At 55.0% G+C, this 27,143-nt stretch overlaps 1 protein-coding gene across 3 annotated transcripts in view; it reads left to right on the forward strand.

Annotated features, from left to right (window-relative positions):
* Positions 1 to 27,143, forward strand: part of SZT2 (SZT2 subunit of KICSTOR complex) — a 51,898-nt gene that overhangs the window by 14,117 nt on the left and 10,638 nt on the right. For 2 of the 3 annotated variants that reach the window (XR_006221334.1, XM_007077329.3), the window contains exons 5-57: positions 1,522 to 1,653; positions 2,394 to 2,535; positions 2,920 to 3,026; positions 6,527 to 6,737; positions 6,968 to 7,138; positions 7,553 to 7,787; positions 7,978 to 8,107; positions 8,859 to 9,001; positions 9,235 to 9,387; positions 9,526 to 9,640; positions 9,855 to 10,072; positions 10,169 to 10,384; positions 10,770 to 10,848; positions 11,093 to 11,187; positions 11,657 to 11,825; positions 12,026 to 12,140; positions 12,255 to 12,368; positions 12,537 to 12,707; positions 12,874 to 12,968; positions 13,216 to 13,339; positions 13,443 to 13,607; positions 13,697 to 13,901; positions 14,198 to 14,313; positions 14,424 to 14,670; positions 15,559 to 15,700; positions 15,862 to 15,954; positions 16,106 to 16,184; positions 16,290 to 16,580; positions 16,729 to 16,870; positions 17,058 to 17,165; positions 17,253 to 17,316; positions 17,539 to 17,724; positions 18,071 to 18,238; positions 18,330 to 18,408; positions 18,543 to 18,614; positions 18,797 to 18,998; positions 19,793 to 19,892; positions 20,573 to 20,702; positions 22,476 to 22,628; positions 22,711 to 22,813; positions 22,903 to 23,008; positions 23,095 to 23,206; positions 23,833 to 23,951; positions 24,056 to 24,220; positions 24,474 to 24,558; positions 24,717 to 24,881; positions 24,970 to 25,137; positions 25,492 to 25,637; positions 26,062 to 26,228; positions 26,356 to 26,453; positions 26,545 to 26,677; positions 26,789 to 26,919; positions 27,023 to 27,123. Coding sequence is in view for 2 of the 3 variants with exons in the window: in XM_007077329.3 (XP_007077391.2) it covers positions 1,522 to 1,653; positions 2,394 to 2,535; positions 2,920 to 3,026; positions 6,527 to 6,737; positions 6,968 to 7,138; positions 7,553 to 7,787; positions 7,978 to 8,107; positions 8,859 to 9,001; positions 9,235 to 9,387; positions 9,526 to 9,640; positions 9,855 to 10,072; positions 10,169 to 10,384; positions 10,770 to 10,848; positions 11,093 to 11,187; positions 11,657 to 11,825; positions 12,026 to 12,140; positions 12,255 to 12,368; positions 12,537 to 12,707; positions 12,874 to 12,968; positions 13,216 to 13,339; positions 13,443 to 13,607; positions 13,697 to 13,901; positions 14,198 to 14,313; positions 14,424 to 14,670; positions 15,559 to 15,700; positions 15,862 to 15,954; positions 16,106 to 16,184; positions 16,290 to 16,580; positions 16,729 to 16,870; positions 17,058 to 17,165; positions 17,253 to 17,316; positions 17,539 to 17,724; positions 18,071 to 18,238; positions 18,330 to 18,408; positions 18,543 to 18,614; positions 18,797 to 18,998; positions 19,793 to 19,892; positions 20,573 to 20,702; positions 22,476 to 22,628; positions 22,711 to 22,813; positions 22,903 to 23,008; positions 23,095 to 23,206; positions 23,833 to 23,951; positions 24,056 to 24,220; positions 24,474 to 24,558; positions 24,717 to 24,881; positions 24,970 to 25,137; positions 25,492 to 25,637; positions 26,062 to 26,228; positions 26,356 to 26,453; positions 26,545 to 26,677; positions 26,789 to 26,919; positions 27,023 to 27,123 (7,476 nt within the window). In the remaining variant the exon portion in view is untranslated. Of the gene's footprint in view, positions 1 to 1,521; positions 1,654 to 2,393; positions 2,536 to 2,919; positions 3,027 to 6,526; positions 6,738 to 6,967; positions 7,139 to 7,166; positions 7,468 to 7,552; positions 7,788 to 7,977; positions 8,108 to 8,858; positions 9,002 to 9,234; positions 9,388 to 9,525; positions 9,641 to 9,854; positions 10,073 to 10,168; positions 10,385 to 10,769; positions 10,849 to 11,092; positions 11,188 to 11,656; positions 11,826 to 12,025; positions 12,141 to 12,254; positions 12,369 to 12,536; positions 12,708 to 12,873; positions 12,969 to 13,215; positions 13,340 to 13,442; positions 13,608 to 13,696; positions 13,902 to 14,197; positions 14,314 to 14,423; positions 14,671 to 15,558; positions 15,701 to 15,861; positions 15,955 to 16,105; positions 16,185 to 16,289; positions 16,581 to 16,728; positions 16,871 to 17,057; positions 17,166 to 17,252; positions 17,317 to 17,538; positions 17,725 to 18,070; positions 18,239 to 18,329; positions 18,409 to 18,542; positions 18,615 to 18,796; positions 18,999 to 19,792; positions 19,893 to 20,572; positions 20,703 to 22,475; positions 22,629 to 22,710; positions 22,814 to 22,902; positions 23,009 to 23,094; positions 23,207 to 23,832; positions 23,952 to 24,055; positions 24,221 to 24,473; positions 24,559 to 24,716; positions 24,882 to 24,969; positions 25,138 to 25,491; positions 25,638 to 26,061; positions 26,229 to 26,355; positions 26,454 to 26,544; positions 26,678 to 26,788; positions 26,920 to 27,022; positions 27,124 to 27,143 lie in introns of those variants that run through there. The other variant, XM_042996859.1, reaches the window with a different exon arrangement.

A 27,143-nucleotide genomic window follows, 5' to 3' on the forward strand; every position in this document is an offset into this window, starting at 1 on the left:
TCCTTCTTGCCTTTGAGTACTTGTTTATCCTCCCTCGCCACCACCATCCAAAGAGAGGAGAAGAAACTATTAGGCTGATTCCAGACACATAATTTTACATCCTGCTTTTTAAATCTATAATATGGGCATTCTTCCTTGTCACTAAGTATTCTTTGAAAATATGATTTTTTTTTTTTAACGTTTATTTATTTTTGAGACAGAGAGAGACAGAGCATGAACAGGGGAGGGTCAGAGAGAGAGGGAGACACAGAATCCGAAACAGGCTCCAGGCTCTGTGTGGTCAGTACAGAGCCCGACGCGGGGCTCAAACTCACGGACAGCGAGATCATGACCTGAGCCGAAGTTGGCCGCCCAACCGACTGAGCCACCCAGGTGCCCCTGAAAATATGATTTTTAATTGCTGCTTGGTTTGATATTTCATCACAATTTATCGTTATATATTTGGCCAAACCCTAGTGTAGGATTCTTGGGCTGACCCCCTTTTCACATCTAAACAATATAGCTGTGAACATCTTTCTCACCTTATAACCCCAGTCCCTACTATTCCTCTGATTCCATTTTTCTTCTCTTAGGCCTGTGGACTTACAGAGTCCCCCTCTCCCGGCTGTGACCACCCATTTCCCCAGTTCCGAATAGGGACTGAAGAAGTAGGTGTCGCGCAGGAGGGCAGGGGTAGGGGAGTAGTGGGCCTGTGAAAAGGTTGTAGGAGTCTGAAAGGAGAGTTCCCAGGGACCACCAGGCCTGTATGAAATTTCTAGGATGGGGGCACTTCATTTATGTTGAAAGGAGGAGGAAAGGAACCCCATGGAGAGAGAATGAAGGCATTAGGCAAGAGGTCCAAGATTAGTTGGAGAGATTAGCTTTTGGGAAACAGAAGAGGATGAGGAATCGTTTCTTCAGAGTTTCAAAAGAAGAACAAGGACACAGATACAAACTTCGAGCAAATATTGTGGGTGTTTTCGGTGGTTGGAAAGTAGTACCCCCCTGGGGTTAAGGCAAGCAGGGAGTTCCTGCTGACTGGTTTCCTTTCTTTATGAAAGGGGGGGTAGGAGTTACCTGCTGAGGGGAAAAGGAAGGAAGGAACATTCACAGGGAAGATGATGTTGTACCTAAAAGAAAAAAGGTCCAGAGCTGCCTCTGTGTGCAGTGCTTCAAGATCAACAAGAATAAAAATGTATGAGTCGGAATGAGAAAGGCTTTGCCAGGCTGAGGTGGGGCTGTCCGATGACCCAAGATGGAAGCTCTTATGGCACCCCCATGTGGGAGCTTGGGGAAACCCAGTGTGCAGGACCGTAAGCAGAGGAAGGTTGTGAACCCAGATGAAGATAACTAACGGCCTGGTATCCCCGGTGGAGTAGATGATCTGACACGAGAAGAACTGGCTGTGGATTTAGTCACCCTGCTTGCACGAGAAGTCAGGAGCGCCTAGAGAGAGCTGTGGAGATACATAGGCACACCAGAAGAGTACTTTCCAGTGTCCCCCTGACCTTCATGTCTTGGTCTTTCCCATGTGCTTCTCAGGTGCTGGTACAGGGCTGCCTTTTGGACCCTTCCCAGCGGGAGGTGTTCCTGCAGCAGGTATATGAACAGCTCTGTCTCTTTGAGGACAAGGTGGCCACCATGCTGCAGCAGCAGTATGACCCTCAGAGTCAGGTATGTGGGAGAAAAAGTGGGTGGAGACCACTTAGAAAGAGGAGCTGTTAAGGGACAGAGGGGAGAGAGGAAGGACAAGCCCCAGTACAGAGGGAAGAGAGGTCAGGGAAAGGGGCTAAGAGCCAGAGTGAGCCAAGGTTAGAAGCGCTGGTGAGTGCACGCAACAGGTTCCCTGCTGGAGGAGGAGGGCTCAGATACATTCCCAAGACACACGTTCTTGCCAGGAGAAAACGTGAAGACCGTGTGCTGGTGTCTTTTTCAGTCCTAGATCTCCTCCCCCAGTGGATCTGAGAAGGTGATCGTGTGTGGCTTTGATCGCTACGATTTTGTTCAGTCAGGGATAAAGCTGCTTGAACTCACTAGAATGCACTTGGCTCATTCCTTTGGATATCCTAGAAGTAGCCAAGCAAATTGAGTGCTCTATGTCTGAAGACTTAATTCGATTGATGTATAAAATATTTCATAATCGTGATGGGAAAGGGGCCATAAAAGGTGGAGAAGCCTGCTCCAGTATAATCTGGTGCTTCATCTGGTGTCCGACTCCCTGTCAGCATCTGAGCACATGCTAGGAGAGCAAGCACAGTCAGGACTTGGCTGCATGGCAAGGGGTTGAGGTCCTCACAGGAGTAGGCCTGTCAGGCCTGGGCGGCAGTGCTGGGCTGTAAATTCTGGCTTTGCTGTGGATGGGAGGGACGGTAATTCTCTCTGACCCATTCTGTCTCATCTGTAACTCGGGCCAGGCCGAAGACCAGTCCCCAGACTCGGGGGAGCCCCCTGGCCGGAAGGTGGGAGTCTCCATGGTGACAGCTGACCTTGGGTTGGTCAGTATGATTCGTCAGGGCATCTTGGCACTGCAGTTGCTCCCCTCAAACTCTAGTGCAGGTCAGTAGAAGGACCTTTGGTGGGGCTGGGGAAATAGGAGGGTACGGGAAGGGGGCATTAGCAGTATAGATACAGGTTCCAGGGGATCAGTGGGCCCCAGAGAAGAGGATCTGTCTCCTTGTGTGTGTGTTTGAGCATCTCTCTCAAGCACCCCCAGCTCTGACAACCATCCAGGACCCTAGTGGGAGGGAGTCGAGCTCCAAGGACATCACTTTGGAGACTGGGGTCCAGCACTCAGGAGGGAGAAGCAGAAGGGAAGGGTGTGGATCATAAAACACATCAGTCGGTAGACACTGAGGTCTGAAGGGCCCCATCAGTTGGATGCCCCCCTGTAGCTTTGATCTGGTCAGTGTCCCCAGATCTGTCTGATATTTCCTGCTCCAGGTATCATCGTGATCACAGATGGGGTGACCAGTGTCCCTGATGTTGCTGTCTGTGAGACATTGCTGAACCAGCTTCGCAGTGGCACCGTGGCTTGTTCCTTTGTGCAGGTGAGGACTTTCTAGAAAGGATGAGAGGGAAGTGTGGTATATCACAAAGTTGGATATGCCTGGTTACTTTCTTACAGGGGATGATTTCCCACATAAAGCCAATAACGTAGTTGCTTGTGTGTCGGTGGGGGGAATAGGTGTCCTGTCTAGAACATGATAGATGGGGGCGCCTGGGTGGCTCAGTCGGTTGAGCGGCCGACTTCGGCTCAGGTCACGATCTCGCGGTCTGTGAGTTCGAGCCCCGCGTCAGGCTCTGTGCTGACAGCTCGGAGCCTGGAGCCTATTTCGGATTCTGTGTCTCCCTCTCTCTGACCCTCCCCCGTTCATGCTGTGTCTCTCTCTGTCTCAAAAATAAATAAACGTTAAAAAAAAAATTAAAAAAAAAAATGGAACAGGATAGATGGCAGTGGTGGGAGAGGACTCTCATCTTTGTCCTCAGGGTGTGGGGAAACAGCATGTTATAGTAAAAAGAGTGCAAGTTTTGAAATTTGACAGCCATTTCCAGCCTCATCTCCCCCATTAGATGAGTGATTACCATTTTCATTGCAAGGATCAGAAAACCCAAAAACTAGCTTGAGCAAAGGAAGGAATAGGAATTTTCAGTGAACCACAGCCAGTTTGGATTGATGGACTGTAGGGTGGGAGGCAAAGCACTCTGGGAAACAAGGCTGGAGGGTAGGCACTGGCCAGAACACGAAGAGCTGGTTCTGCTGTATTACGGCATTTCAGCATAACTCTGTGGGTGACGTGGGTAAGTATAAGGAAAGCCACTAGTTGGGTTTATGTTTTATAAAGGTCACTCTTGCTGTTGCGTGAAATCCGGAGTGGAGGCCGGGAGATTATTAATTGTGGTGGTCAGTGTGAGAGAGGAGCAGGGCTTAAATTAGGGGGATAAAGGGTAAGAGACAAGGGGATAGAATTGAGAAAATGAAGAGGTGGAGTCAGCATGACTTATGATTAGCAAGGTGTGAGGGGTGAGCAAGAAAGAGAGGTTAAAGATGTCTCTAAGTTTGTGACTCCAGTGGTGGCTGGGTAGCCAGCAGAGCAAACGAGGAGAAGCAGCTGGGGTGGAGTGAGGACAAGATGATGAGCCCAAGTTTGTGCATGTTGCATTTGAGGCGCTTATGGATCCATGGGATAGCAGTTGGAAGCATCACCTTCGGGGTTAGGCATACTTGGCCTGAATCCCGCCTCTGCTTATTAGCTGTGTGACACTGGGCATATCACTTGATTCTTGGTCGGATTCATTTGTAAGTGGAGATTATAATGGTGCCTACTTCACTGGGTGCGACAATGCATTTAAAGTGCTCGGCAGAGTGCATAATTATGTAATAGATGGCTGCTATTCATAGCAGTTAGCAGTTGGAGATGCAGATCTGGTACTCAGGAGACAGCACTAGTTGAGAGAGTTAGAATTTGTCAGCCTACAGATGGTGATTGAGAAGAGAAGAGGGTCCCTGAAGAACCTTGGGGAATACCGGTGTTTAAAGGTCTTTTGTAAGAAGAGAACCCAGCAAAGAATGAAGGGAAATAATCAGACAAGAACCAGGAGGTTCTCATGTCAAAGGAGTCAGAGTTTGGGGAGGAAAGAAGTAGTTAACAGTGTGAGATGGCAGCAGAAAGATCGTGTAAAATGAGGAATGAACAGTACCCTTTGGATTTGGTGATTAAGAGGTCACGGGGATCTTCTTCAGGTCATTTCAGTGAAGAGGTGGCCAGGGAAATGATTGCAGTGGATGGAAGAGGGTTAACACAGGGAATTTGGCTGCTCAGATCAAGTGGGGGAACAAGAGCGAGAACAGTAGCCAGAGGGAAGTGCAGGGTGGAAGAGACAGATGCTTGGTTCTGTTCTGTTTGGTTTTGTGTTTTTAAATGTTTATTTATCTTTGAGAGAGAACATGAGTAAGAGCACGAGCGGGGAAGGGGCAGAGAGCAAGGGGGACAGAGGATTCCAAGCGGGCTCCGTGCAGACAGCAGAGAGCCCGGTGCGGAGCTTGAACTCATGAACCGTGAGATCATGACCTGAGCCAAAGTCGGACGCTTAACTGCCCAAGCCACCCAGGCGCCCCTGTTGTTTTGTTGTTTTAAGCTAGATACCAGCATGTTTCTGAGGAACCGTGAGGAAGCAGGATTTGAAAATAAGGGAAAGAAAAGGAAACCTGATGGAGTAAAGTCTCTACATTGACAGGACGGTGTTGGCTCAAGAAGTAGATCAAGGGACTCTTTTGGAGTGGATAGAAGTGAAGATGTAGATAATTCTGCTAAGGGTCTCTGGTCTCTCCCTGAAGGAAAAGGGAAGGGTAAGTACTGTGAGGGAGGCCAGAGTTGGGAGAACAGGATTGAGGACAGCCCTGAAGGACTTGCTGGGTTGGGTGTCATATGTTCTGATGTGGTGTCAGCCTATACACCATTGCACTTGTCTCCATTTGGGACCCAGGTATAGAGGTTGTGATCCTAGTTGGGCTTTTAAGGGGGAAGAGGAGTAAAGTCAAGAGGGCCAGGGATAGACTTGGAAAGAGTAGAGGTTCGAGGGCTGGCAGTCTTAATGAGGTCAGAGAGCAGCAGGAGAAGGAGGATGGAAGGAATCCAAAGAGATAAAATTGTGTGTAATCAGTAGGATGTGGCAACTGAAATTGCAAAAATGAAGTGGTTCCAAGTGAAGCTAAGAGCCAGCATGTAGCCAGCAGGCAAGTGAGTGGAATAGAGTTCGTTTCTGCAGATGAGGGTTCAGGAACTCTGAGAGGCCAGGGATATGAATGAACCTTCTAGAATAGGTCTGTCATCATTTTCTGAAGGGGCCAGCTAGTCAGTATTTTAAGCTTTGCTGGCCAAACGGATGTCGCAGCTACTCAGCTCTGCTCTTACCGTATTGAAGCAGTCATAGACAAGATGAATGGGAATGGCTGTGTTCCAATAAAACTTTATTTACAAAAATGGCTGATGTGCTAGATTTGGCACACAGGTTATGTGTAGTTTGCCAATCTCTGATCTACAGGCTTCGGGTTCAAAATATGGCCCATGGACCAGCAGCATTGGCATCACCACAGAGCTTGTTAGGAATGGGAAATCTTAGGCCCATCCCAGACCTACTGCACTTTAACAATATCCCCAGGTGTTTTGCACTTGATCTTAGCCAAAAGGCCGAGAAGCGATTCCCCAGGTGTTTTGTACCCTAAGGTTTGAGAAGCATTTTGTTAGAGACGCTGACGTCTCTCGGATGGTGACAGGAAGCCAATGAACCATTTCTCACAATCTTTAGTGAGTGGTGCAGTCTGGTGTTTGACGTTCTGAAAAAGGGCATGGCCAGATGGAATGGGCTTCAGACAGGAGCCCAGGGAAGGAAAGTTGCAGAGCAGTGTTCTTTCCTGGGAGAATGTTGACCCTCTTCCCGCTCTGTCATCTGGGAGATGGGCGCAGCCACCCAGCCCAGTCTCTTCCACTTTTTTGTTCTTCCTTCTCAGGTGCCTCTTTTGGTGCCTTTAATTCCTCATTTTCTCTAGGTGGGAGGAGTTTACTCTTATGACTGCAGTTTTGGCCACGTGCCCAATGTGGAATTGATGAAGTTCATCGCAATGGCCACGTTTGGTTCCTACCTGTCCACTTGTCCTGAGCCAGAACCAGGCAGCCTGGGTCTGACTGTCTACCACCGGGCATTTCTCCTCTACTCCTTCCTTCGCAGTGGGGAAGCCCTGAATCCTGAGTATTACTGCGGTGAGGATCAGACTGGGGCAAGTGGGGCTGGCAGGGGAGTGTAGCACGGACCCAGAGGTGATTCGGGAATGGTTTGAGAGTTCTGGTCCCTAGAGAGATTGAGCGCGTGCCTGAGGCTGACTGTTCTGACACTCTTCTCTCCCCGGGATTTCAGCATAGCCCCTCCCCCTAGATCTCTGTAGGCTCACAGAGAACCGCCTGCCTCTTGCACATCCTTGCTGGTCTTCTAGGCTCTCAGCACCGCTTATTTAACGAGCACCTGGTCTCTGCAAGCAGCAACCCTGCCTTGGCTCTGCGCCGGAAGAAGCACACTGAGAAGGAGGTACCAGCCGACCTGGTCAGCACCGTGTCTGTACGGCTTCGAGAGGGCTACAGTGTTCGAGAAGTCACCCTGGCCAAAGGTAAGGGTCACTAAACCCTGCCACATCATACAAGGGTCAGACCTGCTGGGCAAAGCAGAAGCCACCTCGGTATCACACATGAGATTCTGCTTGTCATTTGAGACACATGGGTTCTGAGCTGCCTTCAGGGGTTAGTCTTCTTAGCATTTAGCTTCCCAGTTCCATCTCCTTTGCCAGAGAGAAGTCAGCTGAGGTTGGTGTGGTGTCCTGAACTTGGCTCTGTTTTCAGATCACTCCTGTAAACTTCTGTTTGTGGCAGTTGGCAGGCTCTAGGCCTGAAATCTCTGGAACCATGCTTGGAACCTTTAGCCAGGCTAGAGTTCCATGAGGTAGGTGGGGGTTTCGGATAGAACTCAGTCCCAGGCTGGAGTCCTGTCCCTTCTTCCCCTGAGTAGCCTCCTGCTTCCCCTGAAGGAGGGTCTCAGCTGGAGGTGAAGCTGGTGCTGCTGTGGAAACACAACATGCGCATTGAGTATGTGGCTGTGGCGCCCTGGCCCCTGGAGCCGGAGGGCCCTCGAGGAACACGGGTGGAAGTGACGATGGAAGGCGGCTATGACATTCTGCATGATGTGTCCTGTGCGCTAAGGCAACCCATTCGCTCACTATATCGTACCCATGTTATCCGGCGGTTCTGGAACACGTTGCAGAGGTGAGTGAGGTCACCACTCAGTGAGCGACGCCGTTTGTTGTGTGGGAGGGACAGAGGTGTGAAACTGGGAGCTGGAGAGAGTGCCCCTGAGGAGCAGGCTTGTGTCGAGGGTCCCAGGTGCCCCCCCGCGCTGCCTTCCTCCGTACCCGCCACAGTCAGGTGTGACTCAGGGCCAGCCCTTGTTCTGCAGCATTAACCAGACGGACCAGATGCTAGCCCACCTTCAGTCCTTCTCTTCGGTCCCAGAACATTTCACGCTTCCTGACAGCACCAAGAGTGGGGTGCCACTCTTCTATATCCCTCCTGGCTCCACCACCCCGGTGAGTAGCCCTGATGCTCGGGATCCCTGCTTCATGCCCGCCCATGTTGGACTGGCACAGCTTCTGGAGCCCAGAACCACCTTCTCTTTCTTTCCCTCGTGTCTGAGGCACCTGGACCAGAATTCTAAGCTTTATCCCTGAGAGCAATTCTCCCTCCTTCCAAGTTCCTGGCAGAGAAGGGTCTGTAGAGAGAGGCTGTCCTCGACAGACCACGGGTGTCGTGTAGGTGGTGGCATCCCAGCTGACTGTGAGCCCCTTCGCCCCATCTCCATGTGACATACTCTGGCTTTCTCTGGCAACTCTATTTTCCACCAGTGCCAACCACCCTCAACTGTGCGCCTCCTGAAGACCATAGCTTCCTTTGTCCTGTGCTTATTTCGCACTCAGCCCACAGTTGTCAGCCTTGAACCATGAGGGGGGGTTTATGCTGGCGTGTGGTGGCCTCATCCCGAGTTCCTCCCATCATTTAGCAGCATTCCTCTTAAGTCAGTGACGGAAACGTGGCAGGCTCCATCCTTTGCCTGGATTTACCTCTAAAGGGCTACACGGTCTGTTTCTGAGCTCATCCTAATCTGGCCTTCATACTAGAGGCCTCTGTTTTTCGCTTCTGTCTCAAGCTGGGCTCTAAGTTCCTTTGGCCGTAAACCACTGCCATCTCCGACCCCTGGGCCCCGTGGTCCTGTTCGCTGTTTGGAGGTTGTGCCCTCTTTGTCCACAAGTGCTTCTATAGGACAGGCCTTCCTGTCCCCAGGTGCTCTCCCTGCAGCACAGCGGATCTGACTCATCCCACGCCCAGTTCGCTGCCTACTGGAAGCCAGTGCTGTCCATGGATGCTAATTCGTGGCAGCGATGGCTGCACATGCATCGCCTAGTACTGATCCTGGAGCACGACACGTGGGTACCCTCCACGGGCTGAGGGGACAGGGGGTGATGGGAAAGGGGAACAGCAGATGAGCCCTCACCAACTTTAGCCAAGGAAAAACGATGACCCTTTCCTTTCCTGGTCTTCCTGCTCGTCCACCCCCACATCCTCAGATAGCACCCAGAAGAGAGAAGTAGCAATTTATCTGTTTTTTGTCCCCAAGCTTGGGGCTGTGAGATGTGACCTCTGTGCACCTGTCTTCCAGACCAATTCCCAAGCACTTGCACACTCCCGGCAGCAATGGGCGCTACAGCACTGTGCAGTGCAGGATCTCTCACTCCTCGCTGACCTCTCTGCTCCGGGACTGGAGCAGCTTCGTGCTGGTCGAGGGCTATTCCTATGTGAAGCTGCTCTCCAGGTGGGCAAAATGATGTCCCCTCACTCCTCCCCCTCCACTGCATCCCATGTCTCTTCCTCTGACCCCAGACCTCCCCCCTCCTTCTCAACCCACTTACTCCCAGTCTAGGGCTGCTCACTCACCCCCATTTTTCCTTAGTGCCCCAGACCAGCCCCCCTCCTCCTTCTACATGGTCCGCATCATTTCCAAGGCCCCATGCATGGTTCTTCGTCTGGGTTTTCCCATCGGCACACCGGCCCAGGCCCGGCACAAGGTAAGCTGGGCACTGCCTGACTCCCAGACCTAGGAGCCCTGTAGAGTGGACTAGCTCCTTCCCCACAAACTGCACAAGGCCAGGGCCAGTGGAGAAAGGAGCCCCCAGGCCAAGGAATGCTTGGAGTAGAGGGCTGAATCACTTTATCTGGGGACCCTTTCTCCCAGATCTATAGGAGACGGGGTTAGGAGGATCTGATCACATTTCTTCCCAGATCGTGTCGGGCTTGCGGGAAGAGATCCTGCGGCTGCGTTTCCCCCACCGGGTGCAAAGCAAGGAGCCAACACCCAAGGTCAAACGAAAAGGGCTGGGGGGTGTTGGTGGGGGCAGCTCTCCCTCCAAGTCCCCCCCCATGCTGGGCCCGCAGCAGGCCCTGTCTGACCGGCCCTGCCTTGTGGTCCTGCATAAACCCCTGGACAAGCTACTCATCAGGTTGGTGTAGAGGCTGGGGCCCAGGCCGGGGCACGTGGGAGGGCTGGGGCGTAGCTGGGAATGAGCGGAGATCAAGCGATTGCCTCCATTGTCCAGGTATGAGAAGCTACCCCTGGACTACCGGGCACCCTTCTTACTGACGCTGGAGCCACCAGGGCCACTGCCGTTGGTGTCAGGCCGCTCAGCCTCCTCTAGCCTAGCGTCGCTGTCCCGCTACCTCTACCACCAGCGCTGGCTCTGGAGCATCCCATCGGGCCTGGTCCCCGCACTGCCACTCAGCGCCATCGCGCAGCTCCTCTCTGTCCTCACCGAGTATGTTACCCAAGCCTGGCCAGGCAGCTCAGGGCAGGGAGAGAGCAAGCATAGACTCTGGGTGACCGCTGGCAGGAAGCCTGAGTCAGAGCCCGCCCCCCATCTCTAAGCCTCTGAGCCACTGCTGTTCTGCACAGGATTTAGCGCAGAGCAGCGCCTGCCACTGCCCTCCCCTGCCCCTCCCCCAGGTCTGTTCACTTTGGCCTGTGCAGCTAGAGCTGTTGCACCTGAGGCACCAGTAGTCTGAACAGGGCTGTCAGCACACGGGTCTGCCTGGATGGCTGCTGGGAGGTGGGCACGGAAGTGGCATGGGGCGGGGGGACGGACTCTGAGCATCTCTCTCCCATCTCATCCTGTCGCCGCCCCCACCTTTACGGGGCTTCAGAGTCCGACTGTCAGAAGGGTTCCACTTTGCCTGCAGTGGGGAAGGAATCATCAACATGGTCCTGGAGCTTCCAATTCAGGTGTGTGCCATCCCTTGTGACACCTCCCCAACAAGGTCTGTCACTGGAGGGACACTTGCCTCTGAGCTGCATTGGGGCTGCTGGAAACGGTGCCTCATGGGGACCCTGTGGCCAGAGGACCCAGAGCCTGAGGCCAGTCCCAGGACAATGTGGCAAGGGGCTAGAGTTCTGGGGGCCAGAGCTGGGCCGGGCCAAGTCTCTGGCTTGGCTGAGGTTTACCCAAGATCTCCCATTCTGCCCCCAGAATGAGCCCCTGGGGCAGGCTGCAGGCGAAGAGAGGCACACATGTGTTGTCCAGTACATCCTCTTCCCCCCACACTCTACCTCCACCAAAGACAGGTGAGACCCGGGTCTGCCTGGAGAGCTGCCTCTCTCCACATTCTCCCTTCTCCTTACTACCCCTGAAGTTCTGTCTCCCGGGCTGCAGGAGAGTCGGGGTAAGGGTGCTGTTTGTTGTTTGTTTGTTTGTTTGTTTGTTTGTTTTAAGTTTTTTGGGGGGAGGCGGGAGGGGCAGAGAGAGAGAGAGAGAGAGAGAGAGAGAGAATCCCAAGCAGGCTCCACACTGTCAGCCCTATGTGGGGCTCGATCTCACAAACTGTGAGATCATGACCTGAGCCAAAATCAAGAGTCTGACGCTTAACTGAGCCACCCAGGCACCCCATCAGACGTTTCCTCAGGCAGACACGGGCCCAGAGAGGCCACGCGCAAGTTGTGTTCAACCTGTGTGCCTTCAGTGAACTGACCCCCTGCCATTCAGTTGTGGATCGGACTCTCCGCTCTGCCAGGCTCAGGGCTCCTCCTCCTTTAGCTTCTCGACAGATGATGACAACGATGTGGAGGTGGAGGCCCTGGAAGGAGACTCAGAGCTCAACCTGGTCACCGAGGTGTGGGTAGAGCCGCAGTATGGGCGAGTGGGGCCTGGCCCCGAGAGCTGGAAGCACCTGCGGGACCTGACATACTCTGAGATCCCTCGAGCTGTGAGTGACCTCTGAAGCAGCCCCACACCTTACCGGGTTAGCTACCGTCCCTCTGGAGTACCACAGCTGTGGGCTTCCTGGTCCCTCTGAATCTCTGTGTTCTGCATGTCTGTGACTGTGTGGGCTTCCTTGAGAGCTGGACACCAGAGTACTCTGGGCTAGGACAGGCTGACCCCTGACCTCTGCTGTTTGTCCCCTAGCTCCACCCTCGGGACGCTGCCTGCATAGGCTCCATGCTGAGCTTTGAATACCTGATACAGCTGTGCCAGAGCAAGGAATGGAGTCCCCTGCCCCCAGAGCCGAGGATCTCTAATGGTCAGTGGGGAAGGGGCTCCTGGGATGGAACAGGAAAGTGTGTGGGGAGAAGGCAACCGTAGCTGGGGAGTCCGGGTCTCACTGTGGCTATCGTCCTCCTTCCCTGCCTCCTAGGATTGGACCAGGGAGGAGATACCTGTGTCCACGAGATCCCTTTCCATTTTGACCTAATGGGACTGTTGCCTCAGTGTCAGCAGCTCCAGATGTTCTTCCTTCTGCTTTCCAGAGGTGGGTGAACTTCGTACTTACTCACCCACACGTAGAGGGTCAGCATGCGTGGGAACATTGGGACAGGAGGAGGCTTGGAGGCTGCAGGAGGGCTGCCATGGTCAGGGCTGAGCCAGGGGGCTGGCCGGCAGGAGGCTCTTGGTGCTGAGCGGAGTGTATGTCGGGCAGAACCAGAGGGTGTCCCTCTCGCCGAGGGGCCCTGTCCCACCAACGACATGGTGCTGTGCCTGCTGCACAGCTGCCTGGGGCAGGAGCTGAGTGACCGGGAGATCCCACTGACCACTGCTGACCAGGCCACCTTCTTGAGTGAGGTGTTGCGGCGGACCTGCCACGGTCCAGGTGAGCTCCTGCCTCTTTCCCGAACAGCACGCTCTGGCCCAGCCCCATTTCCCCACCCCTCAGGGGGGCTTCTGTCTTTGGGTTTTGGTCTCCCCCTCTCTTCACCTCAGAGCCCTGCCTCTATGCCAGCCCTGCCCTCTTCCACCCACCTCTACCCCCATCGTAGGTCCGGAGGAGTCTCCCGTGGGGGCCCACGGGATCCTAAAGGATCAAGCAGTCAGCAGCGCCCAGGCCGCTGGAGACTCAGCGCTTCCTCCCCTGGTCAGCACTGATTTGTCTCCTTCAGCCCCTTTTCACACTGACCTCCTTCTATTACCACATATTCGTGCCACCCCTACCCCAGCTTTCTATCACCAGGGATACTGAATGCCTCCTGCCAGTGACAGGGTACTGAGTTCCCCTTTGCCCTGCATCTTGCACTCTATACCTAAGGCTGCGCTCCAGGGTGGAGGGAGGGAGCAGGGGTTGGGCGGTCCTTTACAGATTGTTCTGATTTTCTGTCTTAAAGGTTATAGGCCCTCCTGAGACTCTCAAGCCTCTCATCTCTACCCATTCCCCTCAGTGGCGCTGCTATGCAAGGCTTGTGACTCCCCAGCATGTGTTTCTGACTTTCCTCCCAGCTACCTTCTCAGGTACCACCCAATGGCCTTTATCACTGGCCTCAGATACAAAACCCTCTTCTCCGTCACCAGCCCACCAGGCAGCTCTAACTTATGTCTCTCTTTTCGTCTTCAGATGTCCAACATCTGGCTGCCTGTGGCCTGGAGGGACCCTCTCAAGAGGAGACAAAGCCTAAGTTTGGGGATGGGAGCGGGGCCCCCAGCCTGAAAGACCTGGGAGGAACTGGGGTGAGGGCTACAAAGGCCCAGGTTCCCACACTCAGCGTCACTCCAGCTGGAGGTAAGGCCGCTGACTCTGAAGTCAGTTAAGCAGGAGCAGGATTGGGAACAAATAGAAGGCTTGGAGACCATGTGACCCTCTTCCCACAGACACTGCCCAGATTCCAGGAGACCTAAGCCCACCTTTCCGTCGGGACTTACAGGCTTACGCTGGGCGTCAGGCTCCACAGACAGAGGGTGCAGATGGTCCCCGGACCCGGTGTCCTGTTTACATCTATAGCTGTGCCCTGGAAGCACTGAGGGAGCAAATGGTTGGCCTGCAGCCCCCTCAGGCACCCCGAGACCTCATCTTCCGGTGAGTACCCTCAATGTGGACCTAGGTCCTCCCCCAACCGTGGCTCCCAGCCAAGGCTCATGACCATAGTCCAGGGCATGGACAGACAGGCTGACCATCAGTGGTCAGAACTCAGTTTCTTAGCCAGGTCCTGCCAGCCCCTTGCTCAGCTTCCTTCAGCAAATCAAGTGAACTTGCTGGGCTGTGAATATATTCAGTAGAGGTGTACAGACCCTCCAGTGGAGTGTGGGTAGACGGCGAGTCAGAGATGTCACTAAGGAGACCTGGCCGAGCTCTCTCTTTGCTCCCGTTCCTAGGACTCAGTTCCTCGATCAGCCCTCCCCATCCTCAGTCTGGATGGAGCCCAGGCACAAGGAGGCAGCCAATCATTGTGCCTTGCTACAGGAGCACGCACAGCGATGCTACGTCCGTGGTGAGGAGGGGGCCGCCTGAGGGAGCCTCAGGGAGGAGTGGGGCTTCGCAGGATTACGGGGATGGGAACTGGAGAGGCCATTCCGGTCGTGGCCCCTTCCTCTTCCTCAGGACTGTTCCGGAGTTTGCAGCAAGCACAGAGCGTCACCTCACAGGACTTGCTGATAGCGGTAGATGCCTGCGAGGAGCTACTACAAGAAGTAGACATCACCCCTTTCCTGCTTGCACTGTGCGGCCACATTCGGGTTTTGCCTCAGGCACCCCCAAGCCCTGGGCCTCTTAGCCCTGGGCCTTTCAGCAGCAGCATCGAGGAGGGCCCTGAGCCTCGGGAACGAGCTGTCCTGGCTTCTGAGTCCAGGTTAGGATTGTCCCTTAGTGATGTGTCCGGGGTGCACAAAGGTCCTGTAAACAGAGACCTTCCCATCTGGGGGAACGGCCACGCACGATCGTGCCCACACACCAAGGAGGCAGTTGCTTCGTCGCTGGCTTCCTGCTCCCACCTGTTTGGCATAGACCCGAGTCTCCTCCCCGTCTCTTCTGTTCTGGTGTGGAGTATTGAGCTGGGTTAGGAGTAGGGAGTTGCCACTCGCCATCAATGAAAGTAGAAGCTTGTTCTGAGGATGCTCATACAATAGTAATAATCTCTGGAACTACCTGTGAGTTTCGCAGAGTGTTGCCCTCACTGCTGAGTCCCTAGCTCACCTCGGGCCCAGCAGGTCCCTGAAGGGAGAAAGGCAAGCAGGCAGACGGCTGTGTCTGGCACCTGCCATCCTGCCGTGCCTGCCGCATATTAGCATCGGGGAAGCGGCAGACACAGAGGGAGGAGTGTGCTGATGACACTCAGGTCTGCACTCCAGCCAGTTCCCTGTCTGGAGCCCTAGATCCCCCACCTTTCATGCCCCGAAATCAGTGCATCTTCTTCCCACCAGACCTTGCTTCCCCACCTGTTCTCCTTCCGTGGTGAGTGAGATCACCCTCCACCCAGTGGTCTAAGTCAGAAAACTGGGAGTCACCTGTACTCATTCCTCTGCGTCACAGCAATGTCCGGTCGTTAACAAACACGGAGGTTCGAGCCAAAATAGGTCGGCTTGTTCTCCTCGCCTCTTCCACTGCCCGTGCCATTGTGCTGAGCACGCTTGCTAGAGACAGGTGTGGGCTGCGCCTAGTAGGGAAGCAGCCTCCTCTAGGGCTCGCTGATTCTTAACACCTCCTTAACGCACCCTTCACCCCCTCCCTGACCACTCAGCATAGAGACTGAGGACCTCAGCGAGCCTGAGTTTCAGAGCAGCCGTGTCCCTGGGATTCCAGACCCTAGCCTGGAGATCTCTCTGACAGACGTCTGCCAGCTCCGAGGAGAGGCACATGATGCCCTTCATAGCCTCATCCAGGTGGGACGCTTGGTGAGGGCAGAAGAGGGGTGGAGCCCTGCCTGCACCGGGCGCAGTGTTCTCTCCTGGGGTGGGGGTATGTAGCTGTCTATTCTAAGGTAGGGGATAGTGTTCTGCTGAGGGCTGGCTGACATAACAGCCTCTTTCTAACCCCAAAACAGGAGAAGTTCCTGGAGATCAGTGGTCTCTACTTCCGCACGGTGCCCTCCAATCCCCACTACTTCTTCTATTGCCCTCCATCCAGCAGGCGAGAGGTGAGCGGCTTCCTCCCTTCCTCTCTCGGACCCCCGACCTGTAGCCCAGAGGCCCCACTGGGCCCACCCAGGTCCTCTTGACGCTTGGCTCCCTGGGGTCCAGATGTGGCTCTTGTCCTGCGTTGGATAAAGCTCTCTTTGTTTTGTTCAGGATGAGGGCCCCCGGGACACAGTAGACAGAAAAGTCAGTGACCTGGAGTTTTCGGAGGCTGAACTCCTAGGAGAAGAAGGTGTGTGGACAATGGATAGAGATGAGAAGGCTGCTTAAAGCCAGGATTCAGGGCCCTCCACTGCCAGCCTCTCCCATTAACCACACGACATGCATCCATGTCTAGGAGACACAGCCTGCTGTGTGGTCACTGAGAGTGACCCAGAGCTAGAGGTGGAGTATCGTGAGAGCCGTGAACCAGACCTGGGGCCAGCTGGGCTCGACTCTGCCTCGCTGTCAGATGCGGACACTGTGAACCCTGATGAAGACTCCTTCAGTATCCTGGGGGGTGATTCACCTACCGGGCCTGAGGGCCTGGTACATGACCTGCCACCTCTCTTCCTGCACCTCACGTGCTCTGTGCGGCTGCGCGGGCAGCACAGCTCAGTACCTGTGTGCAGCCTGCCCACCTGCCTGGGTGAGTTTGGGGTGCCCAAGGGAAGGCCACAGGTCCCAGTACAGCCTGCCTGCCTGTCTGTGGGTGGACGTAACTCATTAGCACTGAGAACTTGAAGTCTGTGCTTGTCCCCAGGCTCCAGCAACCCCTGACTCTCCCCCTCTCCCAGGCCAGGTCCTTTCCAGTCTGGAGGGCCCCCCCATTGGAGGCCGCGTGCCCCTGAGGGACCTCAGTATTACGCTGGACGTCTTTGTGCTGACACTGCCTCTGGAAGTGGAGCTTCCCCCGACCTCGGACCCTCAGCACCACCGGTGTGGCAGCAAGTCTCGTGGGGGGATCTGGGGCCTTGTTTGGGTAGGGGCCCTTTAAAGGAATCTAGAGGTACTTGAGGGCTCTAGGACCCCTTAAAGAGTCCAAGAAAGGAGTGCTAAGGAAGCCCTAGGAGGAGAGTAGCTGCCGTGGCTGCTGATCTTTGACCTTCGCTCCCACTCTGTTCAGGTCCACATCTGAAAGCAGTGCTTCCTTCCCACGATCCCCGGGGCAGCCATCATCTTTAAGGTCGGATGATGGCCTGGGGCCCCCAATGCCACCCCCAGAAGAAGACAGGTACTTCCCTTTGTCCCGCTCAGAGTTCCTCACTTCCTGTCCGTTTTGTTTTCTGGAAACCAACATCTAAACCTTTCTTCCACTTAGGCACCCTGGACTGTCCAATTTGGCCACACCCCACAGACTGGCTATTGAGACCACCATGAGTGAGGTGAGGGCCTTCCCTCCCCCAGCCTAACTGACAGCCCCTCAGCACTGTAACCGATACCCTCTCCCTCATATGAGTAAGCTAAGGCGCCCCTTTATTCTGGGATCAGAGTAGGGCTGCCCTCAATCTGTGAGGCAGAGTACCTTCTAGTCTGGGAGTGAGGTGATGTGCCAGGCAGCGAGGGAGGTGCCCTTGGCCACTCCCCTGATCGCTCTCTGACTGTAGATCCACTGGTTGCTGGAAGACGAGATGGTAGCGGCCCTCCGAAGAGGGGGCATCCCCCAGAGCCCTACCCTGCACCGTGCAGCTGCCCACATCCATAGCTCTCTTGGACGCTCCACCTGCCTTCGCCAGACCCTGCCACTGAGTTTTGTGTTTGGGCCAGAACGTTCCCTCACACAATTCAAGGAGGTATGCTACCCTCAGAACACCCCCTGGTCATCCTGGGGCCCATTCTTCCCTGGACTCCAGATACGGAAGGAGACTGGCCTCCCTCCAGAACAGCCTCCTCACCACATCGTCCCTCACCCCATGCCTGGGAAGGGTGGGAAGAGACCCGGCTCCCCTCCTTGCCACTAGGCCTGTTGAACCTTAGGCAATTCGCTGAACCTCTGCATACCTCAGCAATGGGGATGCCGGTGTCTGCTTTACCAGATGATTGTGGGGGTCTGCTGAGGAAGCGGGGGGTTGGAGGGGGAGGGCGTGAATAGGGAGGGCTGCTCCTGCCTAAACTGTGACCTTGGCTCCTGCTCCCCAGGAGTTCCGCCGCCTTCACCTCCCTGGCCACATTCTTCTTGAGGATCCTGACAGTGGCTTCTTCTTTGTGGCAGTTGGCCAACAGCCAGGAGGGTCCCAAGGGGAGCTCCCTTCAGCAGCCTGGGCTTGGCACAGCCATGAGGACAAGGCCGAAGGCATCGAAGCGGAGGTGGGCCTTTCCTGGGATGACCTGGGAATGGAGGGGGTGGAGGTGGGTGTGTGGGGCCTATATTCAGTCCTGAATTTCTGCCTAACCTTAGGCCCTGACAGCCAGCCCCCAAGCCCCTGGCTCCCCAGAGGGTTCTGATGGCACGCCCCTCCTCAGCCTGCCACAGGGAGGTAAGAGAAGACTTGGGCAACAAAGTCTGGGGGCTAGGACCAGGGACTTGCAGATCCCTGGCCCTGCTTCCATTTTCAGAGGGTGGTCCTAAACAGGATCACTAGACATTCCAGGATTTTCCTTCTCTTCCCAGGGAGACAGCCTGGGCCTAGCCGGGGGCTGAGCCTTATGTCCAGTCAGGGCAGTGTGGACTCTGACCACCTAGGTAAGCCGGGGCGATGGGCGGAGGCCTCTGAGCTGATAGGAAGCAGACTCAGGGCTGTGCAGCAGAAGGACTGGGCAGGGGGCATCAGAAAGGACTAACATGGAAGGGCCCATCAAGCCTGATATGCTCGGAGGCTCAGATGAGCCAAAGGACGGGGCTGAACTTCGGCACATTTGAAACAGGTTATGATGGTGGCAGCAGTGGCTCAGACAGCGAGGGCCCCAATGAGACCCTGGGGGAGAAGCCTCCCTTCACGTTGCGGACCCCACCTGGGCAGGCACCTCCACAGCCTTCACTCTCAGGCCTCCCTGGGCCCTGCCTGCCTGACTTCTGGCTCATCGTCCGCATACTACAGGATCGTGTAGAAGTGTATGCACATGCGCGGTAAGTAGGGTCCTGCGCCTGACTCTGAGGTTAGCTGCTTTCCCCTGGTCCCACAACACTCCTCTCTGATATCACTCAAAAGTAAAACTTGGGACTGAGGGTTTGTATTCTAAGGCTGGGGGGTCCTGACCCCTTCCCACAGCCTATATATAGCAAAGCAGGTTACTCTTTGCTTTCCTAACAGAGGTAAAAAGCTGGTAGGATTTGGGCTCCTCGTCAAGCATTAAGAGCATCTACAGTTCAGAGCAGCTTCAGAAGTTGATATGGGAATAATAGGTAATATTTCACAAGTGCTTATTATGCAGCAGACAGTGTTCTAAGTGTTCTACCTGGATCAGCTCCTTTCATCTATGAAATAGTCCTCGAAAGTATTATTCTCCTTATGGCATGGATGACAAAACTCAAGCACAGAGAAATTAAATACTTGCCTAAGGTCACAGTAAAGGGCAGAGCCAGAATTCACAGGTAGGCCTCTGGTTAGATATGGCTCTCATCACAGAGTGGAGGGAGTTTGAGAAGGGAAGACCGCCATTCTGATCAAGATTGGAGAATGGAGAAGAGGTGCACCGTGTGAAGGAAGCCTTGGGGTTGGTGTGCTGCCCACGTGAGGGCTGACAAAGCAAGCGTGGAGCCTATGCTGCCATAATTGCTACCGAGAATTCTGTTTCTCCTCTTTCCCAGCATTTGCTTCTCTTTGTCCAGTCCTACTCCCTTTTCGTGATTTCTCTTGGCCTCAGCTCTCAAGCCCCCCGCCCCCACCCCAGAAGTGTGTCTGATCCATCCCTCCCCTCTAGGAGCCTGATTCGGGAGGATGGGGGACCAGGCACCGAGTGTCGCCACCTGCAGCAGCTCCTGGTGAGGCGAGTTGGGGAGATCTGCAGGGAGGTCAACCAGGTAAGGGACGGCTGGGGGCAGGGCTCTCTAGGCACGGGACACTGTTCAGATGAGGAAGGAGTTTCCAGGAACTTGACCTTCACAGGCTCTTGATCCATCTTGGCCATTTTCTTCGACACCTGGTTACCGGGGTACTATTACTCCACGGACTCTACAAACTGGGAACGCTCCCTCACTCGTCCCAGTAACGCGGGTTACTCTCCCAGACCCTGACTATGAGCTGTCCCTTCTGGTTGCACTGTGCCAGTGTTAGGGATAGAATAGTGAACTGCACAGGGAAAATTCTCTGGAGCTTGTGTCGAGTGGGGCAGAGAGGCATTGAACAACTGAATAGTATGAATTGTATCCATTACAATTGTGAAGAATTAGGAGAGCAAATGACAGTCTTGACCTCCTGAAGTGTCAGGGGAAGAGTTGATTTTTAAGCTGAGACCTGAAGGATGGGGAACACGTTCTGGCAAAGAAGAGGGATGAGTTCTAACGGGGGTTCAGAGCCCAGTGACTATGGGGCACATCTCTGACCCCCCACCCCGACCCCCACCCCAATGATTACTGATGCTCTGCTGACCACTGACCCCCAGTAATAACAGGCATCAGCTCTGGCCTTTGATCACCCCTGACCACCACCACCAATTTATGAGAAATATTTCATTTCCCTCATACCTGGCTCCTTCTCCCAGCGACTGCTTCTGCAGGACCTCCATGACAGTCATGTGTGTAACTCTCTTCTGGTGGCCGAGAGTGAAGAAGATCTATGGCGCAGCGAGACCCCCTTCCACTCCCGTCAGCGGGCACCGCTGCCCAGCGATGGTGAGACCCCACCCAGGAGCCTCCCTCACGGGCTGCTGCCCTCTCTGTATCCATTCTTGGGTGAAAAGACAAGGGCGGAGGCACCGTGACCTGGTCATCAGTGCCAGGAGAGCAGGGAGGATAGGACAGAAAAGGATTGCTGAGTTGGGTTCTTGAAGAGTTCCTCTGTGTTGTCAGTGAAAGTAGTTTTAGCAGGGAGGTGGGACTAGGAACCAGAGAAACAGAAGCGAAGATAATTACACAGCTGGAGCAGAGAATAGCTACTCATTCAAGTGGCGGAGACTAGAGGAAGATGGGAGGCAACGGAGGAACTTGACAGTGAGGTAGAGACTCGCACATTTATGTTCCACAGGGAAAGAGCCAGTAGAGAAGGAAAGGTTGAAGAATATAGGAGAAAAGGGACTGTGGAAGGGGCACCGGCTGTGACCTGTCTTCCCGAGGGCGTGCCTCTGCCTGGCCCCACCTTCTTTTCCAAAATGACCGTCTTTCCCCTTTGGGTAACAGACAGGGCCGAAGAATGGAGTGAGGGAGTGTGGACTTATAGGCCAAGTCACAGGGGGGAGAAGGCCAGAGGGGAGGAGGCTAAGGCCAGTAGGAGGATGTGTCTTCCAGTTGGCTGTCCCTCCAGACAGGCAGGTACAAGATCCCTTTGGGATTCCTCAGATTTCTGGTCATGGTTGGGAAACATGGTAATTCTCAAGATGCTAATTGAAGTCTTGACACTTCTGTGGTCTTCTCTTACTCCTGATGACCTCTCACCCCAGCTCAGAGGGGAAACCCACATCATGGCATTCCTTTGCAGTTCTCCCTTCTGGTTTAAAAGTAAAATCAGACCGCTTCTTAATTGTAACATTCTCCACAAGTCTGTGGGCAAATGTCCCTAACAGTCCTGGACACTGCATCTCTCTGCACATCCTGAGATGTGCTCCATATCAAAGCAGAAGTCCCCTAATTAGCGGACTTCCCGGGGAGTTGATGGCATCTTCTACAAATTGAGCATGAGCCAGGACAGCCAAGTGCTTTTGCTTCAAAATGACTTCTAGCAGCCTGAGATGTAAGACCGGTTGGAGCCCAGAGATGGCTGCTCCTCGTTATAGTCTCTCCGTGTGGTTTTGCCGAAGGTCTTAGCAACCAGCATTCCATTTCAATCTCTGCAGCCCCCTGTGTGGCCCGTACACCACTCACACCCGGCAGCAGCTTCTCTGAGAAACCAGATCGCCACCTTGGCCCTACTGGAAGGTTCCGCATCAACCTGGGAACCTGGCAGGGGTCCGACGAGGCACTGGACCGTGTCCTTGGGCTCTCGCATTGTGTCCTACCGCCCTAGGGGTTCCCTGGGATAGCTGTCCTCCAGAGCATTTTCCCTGACTCTGCTGTGAGCGCTGTGAGCGTGTGTCTGCACTCACATCCTCTCCGTTCCAACGGGGTTCTTGTTGCCACTCCCTGTGAGCACACAGATGTATTATAACATGTTCTAGTATAACACAGTCAGAGTGTCTTGGCATTATCTCTGGGATTTTCCTGTGCTCTGCCTTACCTGACGCCTCTTCTTAGCTCCTTCTTCACACCTCCCGAGAGCCTCTGTGCTGTCACCTGGCTTCCCAAGAGCATGGTCCTGCCTTGTTGCCCAGAATGACCGTCTTGCCCCTGCGGGCTAATAGACAGGGCCAAGGAGTCCTGGGGAGTGAGGACAAGTAGGCAGTTCATTAGTGTGAAGTAGCAAGGGCAGAGGGCCGTGTCCCGCTTCTGATCCAGTGTCTCCCTTCTCCCCAGATTACGCTGCTGACGAGAGTTGTACGCCCCGAGGGTACCTAGCAGCCACCATGCAGTTTGTCCCTGGCCATTTCTCCTGTGACGTTGTGTGGAAAACCGTGATTCGAGTCCATTCGCGCCTGAAAATGGGGCCCAGCATGGGGGTCTCTCGGGGTGTGTGATGGGCATGAGAGGGCGGGTGGAGTGGGAGGGAATGTGGAGAGGGGAGCGTCCTGAGCCCCTGTTACTCGCACAGCCATCCAGGCCCTGCGCTCTGTGCTCAATGCCTTCTCTGTGGTGAACCGGAAGAATATGTTTGTCTATCAGGAACGAGCAACGAAGGCTGTGTACTACCTGAGGTATGTGGGTCCTGGGAAGACAGGGCAAAGCATGGATCAAGGACGGAGGCAGAGGAGGTATGTCCAAAGACTCTGCCTCTCTTTTCCAGACTTCTGGAGACGTCCTGCAGTGAGCGGCCTTGGGAAGGTGATGCCCTGCCCCCCTCCCTAGCTCTGTCCCGAAGCCAGGAGCCCATCTACTCTGAGGAAGCCTCGGCATGTATCACCCCCATATCCTGGTGCCCTGTGCTCCCCTCATACTCTACCCCCTGGAGCCGGGCCCTGACCAAGTTTCCCTGCAGGGTCCTCGTTCTCCCCTGGACATGGCTTCTAGCCGCGGTTCAGATGCTGCTCGTCCTGTGGGCCAGGTGGACAGGCATATCCAGCTGCTTGTGCATGGCGTAGGACAGGCAGGTACGCACTGTGAGGAGGGGGCAGGAGTGTAACCAGATGAGGTTCCGGAATTCCCCGAGACTTCTTTTGGTACCTTCCCACTCTAGCTCATGCTGTGCTCTGGGTTTCCCTCAGGCCAGAGCTGGGTGGGACAGACAGACTCCGGTGATGTTTAGAGGGTAGGCCCTGTAGCTGAATGAAATGCAGCTTGGGGAAGAGAAGCCGTTAAAAGTGATATCAGGTATCTAGCCTGGGTGACTATGTGTAGATGGTGTTCTATTGATAGGTCTGGGGTGAAGGTGATGGGTTCGGTTTGGGATATGTTGAGCATGGGGCATCCAGTAGGTGACTGGGTGTTCCAGCTGATATTTATAGCTGGTTTCACGTGTACCAGGTCTTGGGCTAAGACTGTTACATATGAGGTAGATGTTATTATTTCTCCCGTCTTATGGATGAGGACACTGAGGCTTTGAGAGGTGAGACTCACTTGTCCACAGTTACACAGTAAACTAGAACTTGGCAGCGCTAGAAACTAGTGCTGGCTGCCTCCAGTGTGTGGGGGAATGTTCAAGGCTGGGGTTTAAGGGCCGTACTGGGGGTTGCTGGATCCTCGGTTGGTGTCTCCACCTTACCATGGCTGTGTCAAGGTCCCGAGATTACAGATGAGCTGGTACGGGTTCTGCGTCGGCGCCTGGACGAGGCCACCCTGGATGTCATCACAGTCATGCTGGTTCGGAACTGCAAGCTGACACCGGCTGACGTGGAGGTCAGCTCCCTCCCAGCCTCCAACATCCCTCCAAGGCTCGGGTATAGGGACCATCTCCGCTGTACCCTCTCCGTGCAGCTCTGACTCCCCTTCCCACTCTGCAGTTCATCCAGCCCCCCGGAAGTCTCCCCTCAGAAGTGCTGCATCTGGCCCTGCCTGCCTCCTGCAGGCCCTGGCTTCCTGCCCTGGCCTGGTACCTGCGGCAGAACTTGCTCATCTTCCTGCACTCTCCCAAGTACACGGACAGCAACAGCCGGAACCACTTCCAGGTGAGGTTTCAGTCCCTCCCATGCACAGATGCCCCCACTCACCCCCTTGCCGTTGTAACCGTTTTCTACAGGTGTCACGTGCTTACCTTTGCCCGTGGACCTGTATACACCCATGCCTCCCCCACCCCCTGCACCTTTATTGTCTTCCTGTGCTCCCGGGTGTGCCTGTCTGCCATCCCCCACTGTGGACACCACCCCCTGATGGCTTCTGTCCCATCCGCTTAGTCTTAGTGCTCTGTGCTTGTCTCCCCAGCACCCGCTCCCACCGCAGGGCGGCCTCCCCGACTTGGACATCTACTTGTATAACAAGCCTGGCGGACAGGGCACCGGGGGCAAAGGTACAAGGCAGGCCTGTGCCACTGCTGACTGTGGGAAAGCCTTTCTTGTCTTGTGGCTGACAGGGCCTTTTCCAGCCTTGCAGCTCTGGGCGATCCAGAGGGGGCGACAGGATGTCTGGAGGTCTCAGACCTGAGCCTTCCTGTGGATTTCTACCCAGGGGTTGCCTGCATCACTCTAGCCTTCGTGGATGAAGGGGGGAACCCCATCTCACTGGCATCATGGCCCCCCTCCTCTCCGGGGCCCCTAGACCCACTGCAAGAGGAGGAATTTGAGCAGCTGACCCAGGTCACCCGCTGCCCGATTGTGCCAGACAGTTCTTCAGGTGGGGCAGCTTGGTCAGAGGAGGGGGTGTATAGTTAATGCTCTGGGAACAAGAGGCACCCCCAGGTCACCTCCATTCTTTCCTTCAGCTCAGAATGGGGCCCCGCGGCTTCGACTGGATGTGTGGGAGAAGGGGAACATCAGTATCGTACAGCTAGAGGAAAAGCTCCGAGGAGCAGCTCGCCAGGCCCTGGCTGATGGCATTATGGAACTGCGGCTGCTGCCAGCCTCGCTGTGTACAGAGGATACATCTCCGGGTACGTGGGGTCCAGAGAACACCCCAGGCCCCTGGAAGACAGTGGTAGCTGGTGAGATTGCAAAGATGGGGGTCCAGGAAGGCATCACAGAGGCTCCCTCCAAAATACAGATTCATGGTTGTCCTTTATCTTCCCTGCATCAGCAAGGTGACACGCCAGCAAAATGCACACATGCAGTTGGTCACCCACTTAGAGAGGGATATCTGCTCACAAACGTGTGGCTATCAGTTGCACATACTGTCATTCACTAACAGGTAGAGTAAGGGACAAGTCACTCTAGGGGCTTGGGGCTAGGTTGTCGGAAATAGGGATTGACGGTCAGTGACAGGCTTCTGTAATGTCTGATGTCCGCAGGAAGTCTCAGGAGCGGGTCGTTGGAAACCAAGAGCCCTGCAGGCCGAGCTAGCACCTTTCCCCCTGGCCCTGGCCCTGGCCCTGGCCCTGGGGAGCCTGTGACTCCCCCCAGCAAGGCTGGCCGGCGTAGCTTCTGGGATATGCTGGTAATGGGAGGATGGGAAGAAGTGGTGAAGTTGGCATCTACCTTCTTGCCTGCTTCCTAGCCCTCCTACCTTCCCCTGCAGACCTTGCTCCAGATCACCTGTCATATAAACGATCCTGTCGTTAGGGGTTTGCAGAATGTGGCAGGTTCTCTCTGACAGAGAGCCTCAGCGTATCAAGTGCCTTCGCTTCCCTTTTTCTTACGGGGCCCTCACAGTAGCCTGCAGGATAAGTAGGGCTTTTCCCAACGTGGGTGCCGAAGCTCAGGAAAGCTGAGTAGTCTGCCCAAAGCTCCTTAGTGAGCCTGCAGCAACGCCAGGGCCTGCACCAAGCCCTCCAGGCTCTTGTTACTTTTCCACGATGCCCCCATCCTTCATGCCATCCCCCTTCCCGACGGCTCTTCCTCATTCACTGCCTTGCCCCCAGAGTAAAACAGAATGTGGGGACTTGGGTTCCCCCAAAACAACGGATGACATTGTCCTGGATCGGCCAGAAGACACCCGGGGCCGGAGGCGTCACAAAACTGAAAGTGTTCGGACTCCGGGTGGAACTGAGCGGGCACCGGGCCCGGATTCTGGAGCCCAGAGACAAAGGTTTGTGTGTGTTGTGGTGTCCTGTTGTGTCATGGGAGGGTGTGAAGTCACAGGTGAGTATCGAGTTTGTGTAAACACACTCGTGTCACATATGGATGTGAGGGTCTCACTCCTACTGTGTCTTCAGACGCCGGACCACACAGCTAGAAGAGGGCGAGGTGGGGACCCTGCAGCCTGTGTTTGCTCGTGTGACTCAGCGCTGGATGGAGTTTATGGTTCAGATCGGTGAGACCCTAGGCCCCCCTCCCCTGTACTCAACCCCATGGCCTGGTCCCCATCCTGCAGCCCCGTCATGACTTCTCTGCGCTGGTTCCAGGTTGTGCCTCAGTGTCCAGAAGCTCCACCCACATGGTGTCCCGATTCCTCCTTCCATCTGTCCTTTCTGAGTTCACCGCTCTTGTTACTTCCATGGCTGCAGACACCAGCGTCCGTGTCTTTGAGCAGCATTTGTGAGTTTGGGGTCTCATGGAGGCTGAGCTAGGGCAGGTGGGGGCTAGGCCTGGGAGGTGGTGGCCAGAGAATAGAGCCACGGGTGGTCTGCTTTCTGTCCCTCCCTCCAGGGGTTCAGAGCCTGAGATCTTCAGTCCTTGCTCCCTTGGACAACTGGGCCCAACCCCACGCCCAGCAGCTGAGAGACATCTGCTGCTTCTGGGCAGGAACTTCTTGCAGTGGAGGAGACCAACCCAGCAGGGTGAGGGCATGGCCTAGTGGGGGTGAGTTCAGATAGCTGTGGGGGCAGGGTGGGCTCAAGGGGATCTGCCTCCAGACCCCTATCGAGCCGCTCCCTCCTCTAGCCGCCAAGGCCATGCAGCGCTTCGAGCCAGGAGGTGATGGGAGCTCTGGGCGAAGTGCTCCCCGGCAGAGGTTCCTGCTGTTGGAGGTCGTGGACAAGAAGGTAGATGTGGGGCCAGCGGC

This window comes from Panthera tigris, chromosome C1 (assembly GCF_018350195.1).
Source record: "Panthera tigris isolate Pti1 chromosome C1, P.tigris_Pti1_mat1.1, whole genome shotgun sequence".
Classification (NCBI taxonomy): Eukaryota; Metazoa; Chordata; class Mammalia; order Carnivora; family Felidae; genus Panthera; species Panthera tigris.